Source organism: Drosophila obscura, unplaced genomic scaffold (assembly GCF_018151105.1).
Source record: "Drosophila obscura isolate BZ-5 IFL unplaced genomic scaffold, ASM1815110v1 contig_199, whole genome shotgun sequence".
Classification (NCBI taxonomy): domain Eukaryota; kingdom Metazoa; phylum Arthropoda; class Insecta; order Diptera; family Drosophilidae; genus Drosophila; species Drosophila obscura.
Genome location: NW_024542788.1, coordinates 368,909 through 379,485, shown reverse-complemented (window position 1 = coordinate 379,485; position 10,577 = coordinate 368,909). Strand labels below are relative to the sequence as shown.

The 10,577-nt window shown below is 37.8% G+C and overlaps 3 protein-coding genes across 3 annotated transcripts; 2 read left to right on the top strand and 1 right to left on the bottom strand.

The window, feature by feature from the left end:
* Positions 1-5,560: 5,560 nt before the first annotated feature.
* Positions 5,561-7,213, top strand: LOC121404395. Its single transcript, XM_041593736.1, has 3 exons — positions 5,561-5,964; positions 6,012-7,089; positions 7,169-7,213. The coding sequence occupies exons 1-3, from the start codon at positions 5,945-5,947 to the stop codon at positions 7,211-7,213; spliced, it is 1,143 nt and encodes a 380-aa protein (XP_041449670.1). The 5' UTR covers positions 5,561-5,944.
* A 744-nt stretch (positions 7,214-7,957) lies between these two features.
* Positions 7,958-9,527, top strand: LOC111081065 (acylglycerol kinase, mitochondrial). Its single transcript, XM_022376993.2, has 3 exons — positions 7,958-8,132; positions 8,186-8,309; positions 8,363-9,527. Exons 1-3 carry the CDS (start codon positions 8,035-8,037, stop codon positions 9,365-9,367), a joined length of 1,227 nt encoding a protein of 408 aa, XP_022232685.2. The 5' UTR covers positions 7,958-8,034; the 3' UTR covers positions 9,368-9,527.
* On the bottom strand, positions 9,394-10,137 carry LOC111081066 (protein trunk). The gene has a single exon (XM_022376994.2). The coding sequence runs from the start codon at positions 10,093-10,095 to the stop codon at positions 9,409-9,411; it is 687 nt and encodes a 228-aa protein (XP_022232686.1). The 5' UTR covers positions 10,096-10,137; the 3' UTR covers positions 9,394-9,408.
* Between the last annotated feature and the right edge of the window lie 440 nt (positions 10,138-10,577).

Genomic DNA, 10,577 nt, shown 5'->3' with positions numbered 1-10,577 from the left:
GCACAGCAACTCGTTCGACAAACTTTAACGTATTTTGGAGTACATGTTTCGCTTCTGCTACAAAACTAATAGAGCGCCTTTTACGACACTTTTATCAGGAGAACTTAATCGTGCCTGCGCTATGATCCTGCGAACTATTCAACATAAAATAAAAAGATAAAAGGAGTACGATCATATCGTTATCTCTCATACTAGGAGGTGATGAGCTCATCCGAGTTGGCGGAAGACGGGAAGTAGACTGCTACCGTACCTCGACCCAAATGTCAAAATGATTATATGAGAACTCCATGAGAAAAATCAGCCTGCCCAAACATTAAGGGCAATTGCAAGACAACAATATTGGATCATCAACGACTAGACGATGGCTAGAAGCATCATACATAGCTGTACTGGATGCACTAGAGCCAGATAAAAAACTCCTTCTCTTCACCTGTTAAGGTTACTTCTTGAGTACCACAGGGCAGCCATTTAGACCCACTACTTTTCACACTCTTTATTCAGTTTTAACAAAATCTTGAGTACTCATGTATGCGGATGATTTTAAACTCTGTGTCCAGTATAAGGACGTGTCATTTCACTCTCGCTTGCCATCCGATCTCAATAAATTTGAGTCATGGTGTTGTGCAAATATGTTACACCTAAATGCCTCGAAATGCAAAGTAATGACATTTCATCGCTCCAGCCCCTTGTTGGCTCCATACAGCCTCTGCGGTGGTTCTCTTGAGGGAATCATCATGCTTAATGACCTAGGTGTTAGACTAGATCCCAAGTCAAAGTTCTCTGAACACATTTCTACTATGGCAAATAATGCCATGGGTGTGCTTGGGCTTATAAAAAGGTGGTCAAAGGAGTTTGACGATCCCTATATAACGAAGACTCTCTATATCTCGCTTGTTCGTCCGATTTTAGAGTACGGCTCTTGTGCATAGCGCCCCCAGTACAAAGTACACCAGGACTGGTATCAGTCCAGAAAAACTTTTTACATTTTGCTCTACGCGGCCTTAACTGGGATGCAGGTGTGAGACTGCCATCTTACCATCGTAGATTACTTTTAATAAACGTTCCCATCGTAGTTAGTCGTAGAAAAATGCTTGGTGTGATTTTTATGCACAATCTGATCAAGGGTGACTTAAATAGCCCTGACTTCTTGAGTCGCATAAACTTTACGATTCCTATTAGATCTACTAAAAACTTTGTCCCTTTCCTGTTACTTTGTAGATCAAATTATTCCTCGCATGAACCGTTTAGGGTCTTATGCTCGGATTCTATTGTCAATTGGATGAAGGCAGAATCGGAGATCCTGACCGACATGAAGGATGTCATTATACGCGCAGATAACTCGTTTGTCTGCGAGTTCAAGGGTATCAAGGGGTATAAGGGAGCCAAAGCAGTGGCCTGTGGCAATGCAGAAGCTCTTGAGTTTCTCAAAACCACGGTCCAAGGTTTTGGTGAACTTTGGCCAGGAGCGGCACTCTGCGTGGTCCCCACGGATCAGATTCCCAGGAAAAAGATCATGAAGGTGTGGATTCGAAAAAAAATTTGTTCTTGGCTCGAATTTATGGTTTTAGATCAGAGGCCGGCAGCGTCGTATGCACTGTGCATAGGAAAAATTTTCAGGCAGCGCAGTCGGCACACGTACAGCGTAAAGACTTCGTGTGGTTTCGCTATTTTGCGCTGCTGACGTAGCGGCAGAGAAAGTGTTTCGTCATGTTGTCGTCTTAGTCAATGTTTTATGTTAAGATTATTTTTGAATTGTTTTGAAGTCTAGTGTAAGTAGGTTAGGGCAAGGCGGGAGCGCAATAAAAGCTCGCTCTTTCGCTCAAGGCGAATTCGCCCCGCTTTGCCACCGTAGGTTAGTTAGGCATAGAATGAAGTGTAATGAATTTTTAGAATATAATCGTTGAAATTGAATTCGATCGAGCGCACCTAAATTATTTCGTCCCCGCTTTTAATAAATCTTTACGCCACCCAAGTATTTCGGTTTTGTGTTATTAGAAAAACTATTCTAAATTTTCATGGCGCCCCCGGGTGGACGTAAAGAATAAATTAAAAAGGCAACAAATAAAAGTGACAGTGACACAGTGTAAAAAGAGTGTAACAAAAAAAAAAAAAATACGTACACACACAGAAAGTTATAATAAATATAACTAGTTTATTCTATTATAGAATAAAAGTGTCGTTTGTGTATCCAAATCCTTGCCAAAACCATCGTGTCGGCCGCGCAATACCCTCACCGCCTGTTGCTGATCGCGGCTGCTACCCTTCCGTCATACCTGCTGCTTCACCGTTGCTGCTACCCTGCCTATACTTGCTGTTTCACCGCCATACCTGCTGCTTCCCAAACAGACCCCGTAGCTGCAACCTAGAAGACCTATGGCCCCTTGTGATTGCACGGACTGCAAGAGGAAAGTGGCAGCTGGACTTAAAGATCCGAACGCAGAGCCTGAGGTATTTGTGCAAAAAATTGAAAGCTAGAGCCGAAGACATACAGTCGCCGGGACCGGGGCGGGGCCCGGGGCGGGCGGGGGGGGGGGGGGGGGGGGCCGGCGGGGGGGGGGGGGGGGGCCGCGGGGCCGCCCGCCACGCCCGGGCCGCCCGGAGGCGACTAAATACATATATAAATTGTCTTGTGCTGGAAAAATTGCACCTCGCTTTCAATTCTTGGCACAGCCGTATGATATAGTAGAGTTTGATTTGCATGCATTTATTTTATTAGTGCACATACATACATATATAACACCATATAACACATATGTACAAAAACCATACCATACTCTATTTGAACCGCTATTTGGACGCACAATTATATATATATATCGTTTACCGCAATCACTGTCGCCCCCCCCTTTCCCCTCTCGTTGTGTGAAATTCGCCAAAAAGTTGGTTCGTTAACCCAAGCCGCGGTGTATAACACTTACTTCCATACATACATACATACATACAAGCAGCTGCACCGGTGCATTCTTTTCGTCTCTCGCTTTCGCTTATCCACCGTTGCTTGCTGTGTATTTGGTGGGAGAATTTCGTTGCCGCGCTTGATCAAAATGGAGCGCCAAGTGACGCGCTACCCTGTTTTTTGAGGGTATATTGTTTTTCTTGTCACTTCGCAAGTGACGCGCTACCCTGCATTCTTAGGGTATATTGTTTTGGCTCTCAGTTGGAAAGTGACGCGCTACCCTACATTCTTAGGGTATATTGCTTTCGGCTCTCACTTGGAAAATTACGAGCTACCCTACAGTGTGAGGGTATATCGTTTTTGGCTGTCACTTGCAACCAACTATACACCTCGTGACTCGACATTCAATTATTGTCGTTCTCGATTTTCGTTCTTTTTTGAACATTTATTATTTCTTTATCTACAAAAATATTGGTTTTTGTCGCGAAGATTATAAATAGTAAAATGGCACAAGAAAATAAGTCTGTTCTCGATGACTTAAAAAGTAAGCTCAGAAACCGAGTCAAAAGCATTCGCCGCTTAGAGGATCGTTTAGAGGGTGGGTCGATTCCATTGCAATTGACAGAGCTACAATGCAGACTCGATGTTCTGAATTCTGCTATTAACAAGGCCAACCTATTGCAAGAGCAAATAGAAGAAATTAATAGCAAAGATGAATTTGGAGCCGAGCTGGAAGAAATGGCCATTGCAACCAAGGCAAAGATAATGTTGCTTATCGATGCCTTGAAGCTAACAAGCGATACGCCGCCCTCGGTATCAGCTTCTACGGCCCCAACTCGTGCTCGACTTCCGAAATTGGCACTACCAAAATTTAGTGGTAAATATTCGGAGTTTAAAAATTTTATTAGCCTTTTTGAGACTCTGGTTCATAATGATGAGACTATACCGGTGATCGAAAAATTTAATCATTTAATTTCGTGCCTCTCTAATGAAGCATTAGGAACAATAAAGGCGTTCCAAGTCACCGAGGCCAATTATGCAAAGGCCCTGGACAGCCTAAGGCGAGTATATGACAACGAATGTCTAATATTCTCGAACCAAATCTCCGCACTGTTTAATCTGCCAAAAATCTAGAGGCGTCAAATCGACTAAAAACTGCCTGCATAAAATTTTTAGACGATTGGCTCCCAAGCCTTCGGGTCGGGAGGCGATAGCTTCGGCAGGCCACTCGGCTCTCTCCGGCTTGAGCCGAGAGAGAGCGCCTTTGCAGCTGTGTCGAATATAAGCCGTGTGCGTGTGTAACTCTATGCCTGTATTTGTGTCCTCTGACTCTGACGCCTAGCAACGAAAATCTTTTTTGTCATTGCGAGTTGGATTGCGTTGCTGTTAGTCGATTTCGAACAGCCTATTTCGATATTGCGATTTAATAATATCATCATTTACATACATATTTATATTGTTCTTATTATTATTACTATACTATTTTTGATTACTATATTATACAATACAAATAAATAACCTATTTACTATTTTATTATAACATACATATATCTATTCATACTTTACATTCTTCTTTATATTCTTTATTATTCTTAATATATTATATTATGGAATTACCAACTAAGGACCATAGACAAGCTGGCTCCAGGTGCGTTATAGAATCGTGCTTGCAAGGGTACAGGAATGGCGCCGAGCATTTTCCTATACGCCTTTTCAAATTTCCCAAAAACGAAAATGTTCGTCGTCTGTGGGTTGCAAATTGTAATCTAGGTCCGGATGTAAATTTAAATAAAGCGCATATATGCAATCAACATTTTGAAAATAAGTATTTTGGCAATAAAAAATTAAAATCAGGTGCTGTACCAACTCTGAGATTGTTTCAGGCACCGAATTTCAATAACAACCTTCCTCAAGCTACCGAAAACAATGTGTTTAGATTTGCGGACAATAGCGACGAAATCGGATCATATTCTGATTTTAAAAAAGAAACTTTTATAGTAAAAAATAATTTGGAATTTGACGTAGACATGGAAAGTCTACCTTCCGTCGCCATCGAACCCGTTGATAATAAAATGATTGTATCTGATGAGCCTACCCAAAATGTGGAATTTTGTCCGAACTGCTTGAAGAAGGAGCAAAATGAATTATATTACAAAAATAAGTATTGGGAAATGTCTCAAGAACTTAATAAAGAAAAAAAGAGAGTTTTATTGTATAGGAAGAAGGTACATAAGCTGCAAACATCGTTAAGGATCGAAAAATACAAGAAGCTCCGATATTCGAAAGAGTCACGTAAACGGGAAAATATATTTACATTGATAGACAAGAATAAAATGATATCAAAAAATTCAAATTCGGTTTGCAAAATGCTCCTTAAAAATAAAACTTCCTGGCAAGAGGATGAAAAAATAATTGCTCAAAGCATACATTTTTATTCTTCCAAGGCATATGATTTTATGCGAAATGATTTGGGGTTAAATTTTCCGTCTAAATCATCTTTGGGTAGATGGGCTCCTGTGAAATGTTTGGTCCCAGGCCTAAATGAGAGTTTATCAAACACGTTGCTTACAATATTTTCAAAAATGGATGTAAAAAGTAAGCATGCTGTTTTAATTTTCGATGAAATCTCAATTAGAAAGGGCCTGCATTATAATTCACACCGAGATGAAGTGGAAGGGTTTGTGGATGATGGTGTGGAAAAAATATCTCAACTGTGCAAGCAAATTTCTGTATTCATGGTTAGGGGGCTCTATGTGAGTTGGAAATATGTTTTAAGTTACTTTGCAACATCCACTGGGCTGACTTCTCTGAAGTTAAAGGAAAAAATCGAAAAAAATATCAAAGCTGCTCATGAATTGGGCCTTTATATTAGAGCAATTGTATGTGATCAAGGCTCAAATAACCGCGGAGCCTTTAAAAAATTTGGGGTGAGCTTGGAAAACCCATATTTTAAAGTCGATGGTCATAAAATTTTTGCCATCTACGATGTCCCACATATTATAAAATCATTACGAAATATCTTAATGAAAAATTGTATCGAAACACCTGATGGACCAGTATCATGGAAAGTAGTTGAAAAATTGTTTGAAATAGATACTAATAACTCTTCTACTAGATTATGTCCAAAATTAACAAGTAAGCACATATACCCCAATTCATTTGAAAAGATGAAAGTGAAATATGCTACACAAGTATTTAGCCACACGGTATCCTCTGCAATCAAAACATTAATTGAAAGTGGCAATTTCGATGATTGCAGGGATGTAGCATATTCAACTGCTATTTTCTTGGAAAGGGTAAATAAAATGTTTGATTGCTTAAACAGCAATAATCTAAGTGACAAAAACCCAATGAAGTCGGCTCTACAAAAAAATAACAATGTGGAAAAATACATTATGGAAATGAAAGAGTATTTTGAGAAGTGTCGTTATCCCAGCAATGTATATTGTATTGATGGACTTATTCTCTCTATGAATTCAATACTATTGCTTGCACACGAAGTATGGAATGAAAATACAGATGTTTACTTCTTGATTTTGTCTCGACTGAATCAAGATGCATTGGAGAACCTTTTCTATCTAATAAGAAGTAGAGGGGTTACCAACAATAATCCAATGCTCTTCGAATTTAACGCAATCATTTCAAAAATGTTGTCAATGAAAATCATTACCTCAAAAAGTACAAGTGGAAACTGTGAACCGGATGATGACAACATGCTTATAAATGTGATTGATGAGGCAAAGCGAGAAATTCAAGTCGAAATTTCGGAGACCAAAGAACAGTTACCTTGCCAAGAGGTTGCCTTAGAAAAATGCAATAATGAACATAGCCCTCATATAACCGAGACTATGGATTTGTCTTCCACTAATGTTATTAGTAAAAGTAGTGAAAACGCATTGCGTTATTTTACAGGTTTTGTGTTGTATAAGTCGCAACAAAAGTTTAATTGCGACACCTGCGGCGAACTTTTAAAGGACAACATTGTGCACTGCGAAAATTCAGAGCAATTTTTGTTCAATAAAAACTTTAAAAGTATTAATAATAATTTAAAGCTCAAGGCCCCACAAGACGATTTTTTTAACTTAATAAAATTACTTTACAATATATTCCACGATATCTTTACAAAGAAACCTCATATGCGGAATATCAAGCAAATTATTTATAACCAATGCATTTTACAAACTGAAAGCGATGTGAGATACAGCAATTGGTTTTCTGAAACACACGTTTGCAGTGCACATAGAAAACATATTCTTAATTATTTTCTGCTAGTTCTGCTTCGAAAGAATAGTATTTGGCTTTCGGAAAAATTATTAGGAACGTCTGGAAATCAGAGTTCAAATAAGATAAAAATATTAAAGTCTTAAACATACAATAAAATACGTTTGTTCACATGTATGTATACATTATATTATTATTATGTACACATATTTTTATATAAAAACGAACATCAAAACAAAAAAGAAATGACAAAAAATATAATACAATATAAAAATAATAATAATAATATAATAAAATATAATATAATATAATATAATAATAAAATAAAATAGCCACTGAGAAAAAATACAAAGTAAAGGAGGGCCCCCAGATTGATGGTTGCCCAGGCCCTGGTTGAGGGTTGATCCGGCCCTGAAAAGGTCGAGTTTGGTTTTAAAGTTGTTAGTGGACACAAATACAGGCATAGAGTTACACACGCACACGGTTTATATTCGACACAGCTGCAAAGGCGCTCTCTCTCGGCTCAAGCCGGAGAGAGCCGAGTGGCCTGCCGAAGCTATCGCCTCCCGACCCGAAGGCTTGGGAGCCAATCGTCTAAAAATTTTATGCAGGCAGTTTTTAGTCGATTTGACGCCTCTATGTGTTGTTTGCTTAGTGAGCTGTGAGCTATGGCAGAATTAATCGATTTACAATTTTTCTAGCTTGGTGGCTGTGTTTTCTGGGGAAAAAAAATTGTATTATTATTAAGTTAATTCAACTATCGATAGGTACCTCATGTCAGTGTAAATAGGCTAAAGGTTTTGCTTTTCCGTTCTCTGAAAACAACTAAAACTTTTTAACACTATCTTGACTATAATATTTCACTGCTCTATTACTCAAAACATTTTAATATTAAGGCTATTATAGATTTTAAAAATATGAGCATTTTAAGAATTGTTCGAAATAATTGGAAAAAGTGTGCATTTGCTGCTACTATTTCGGGGTATGCACTTAGCTCGCTTAAGACACATATCGAGTAAGTATACTTGTAAATTAAAAAGTTGTTACTTAAAACCATCTTAATTACAGAATTACTCAACATATGAGGGAATTTTCTACCAACTTATTTTCTACCTGTGAAAATATACGATCACCAAAGAAAGTTATGGTCGTGATCAATCCAATTGCCAATAAAAAAAAATCGGAAAAAACTGTAATTAGATAACATTATTTCACAAAAGGCTATTTTTATGTTATATTTTCTAGTTCAAGAAGTATTGCGAACCGATATTGCATTTAGCTGGCTATTCGATTGAGATACTTCGAACCAATCATATTGGGCACGCCAAAGCTTATATTGAAGAAATGGAAATTCTACCAGATGCAATTGTTATTGCAGGTGGAGATGGCAGCTCGTCAGAGGTTGTAACAGGCCTAATGAGAAGAAAAGAAAATGTTTGCCCTATCACAATTCTTCCACTGGGACGCACAAATCAATCCATACATAAATATTTTCATATTAGTGTTCAAAGTGAGCTGGATTATGTAAAATCGTTATGTAGTGCATTAGTACCAATGCTTAAAGATGAATTCACGTATCAGAGTGTAATTCGTTATGACGTTATCAATGGCGATGATGACGTTAAGAATCATTTAAAGCCGATATTCGGACTAATTGGATTTTCATGGGGTCTGTTGAAGGATATTGAATCAACCAAAGAAAAATTTTGGTATTTCGGTCCAATAAGACACTATGCTGCTGCCATTTCCAAATTATTTTCGAATAATTGGAGCTTAGTGACTGATTATGTGTACACGCCTCCTTGCTCAGGATGCATAGACTGTATTGAGGTTCATAATGATGAGAGTACATTTCTGAATCGATCATTTCTAGGAAAACTGGTCAATTCTAACCGCAGTAACGTAAAGTGTCAAAAACAGCTTGCTAAAAATAGCGAGTGCAGTAGTAAGCTACAAGGAAAGATGGAAGCCAATCAAATAGACGTTACTTGTGTTCGAAACAATGAGAACTTTTCCGAGTTGGAAACTCATTTCATAAGCTCATTACAGCCAGGTTGGGGTTTTATTAAAACTATTCCAAGCATTACATGTAGCACAATTGCACCACAATTAGTACTGAGGAGTCGAACTATCCAGTTATATCCAAACGGAAAAACGAATAACGATTCTTATTCAATTGACGGAGAGGAATATGATGCAAGGCCCATTAAGTTATCTGTTGTTCCCAACGCTATTAAAGTCTTTTGTTAAAAATTGTATATTTTAATATTGTGAATTCTATTTAAAAACAGCTATAAATATAGCATAACACATTCACAGCAAAAATTAACAGCTATTTCCTCCCAAATCCAGAGCTGCGTGTAATCATTTTTAAATTTTTCTGCAGTAATTAAAACTAATTTATCGTTTATTTGAATGCACGAACCATTTTTTCGGCGCAAAACTTTTACGGTAAATGATTTTGGTTTGCAATTAAAGTGCCCATACCAACATTTTCTAGAAATACACTCAATCGAACGTATATAACGTGGAAAATAATTTAACCCCAAATCAATCCAATTAATCTTCGATGAGCACTCCCACGGGCGGTGTTTAAAAACGTCAATCTTTGGATTTCCACCTCTTTCAACAACAGTACTTCTTATGCGGATCTTCCTGCCTTTTATAGTTTCTTCTTTTTTTCCAAAATATGCGAAATGGTTCGTCTCCCAAGCCGGAAAGTTTCCCAAGGAAACGACATCCCTGTCCGCATAAAATGGTATATCATATGACGATCTTTTATATCCCAAAGTGTAGCTTTCTTCATGCGGTCCTCCTGGCGGATCTATACTCATATAGCGGGGATTAAATGCTTGACCCAAAATTCGGCTTAATGATTGTGTAGAAAGCTCTGCACAATAATCCTCGTGGTTTGACACGCCAACTGCGCTGATGGCAAAATATATGCAAAAACAATTAAAATTTTGATGGAACTTCATCTTTTTACAAAATATTTACAAACACAAGGTTTATAAAAATAAGGTTGCTCTTTTTTGTTCATTGCATAGGGTATTATTTTTCAGGATCTTACAATATTAACTCTATTACACTTCCGAGTTTACTATCGATGTCAAAATTAACGCAGAATATGCGATTACATTGGCGTAATATTCGGTTTTGCGCTATGAAACAGGATTTGCGTGTTTTGATGTTTTGATTACAAAAAATGTGATAAATGAAGAACCACTCGACCGATTTTGTCCAAATAATAAAATCATCAAAATAATTAAAAACGTACAAAAAAAACCATTCCAAAGCTCGCAAAGCTAGGGAGCGTACAAATCAAAAACAGAATACGCTTGCATGTGTAATTACGCACAGAACCTGCAGGTACTTAATTATGTGTACATGTGCAGGAGGCTGGGATAAACAATATGTACATATTTTGATTAATAATACGTTTTTTAAAAATGAATTCGTT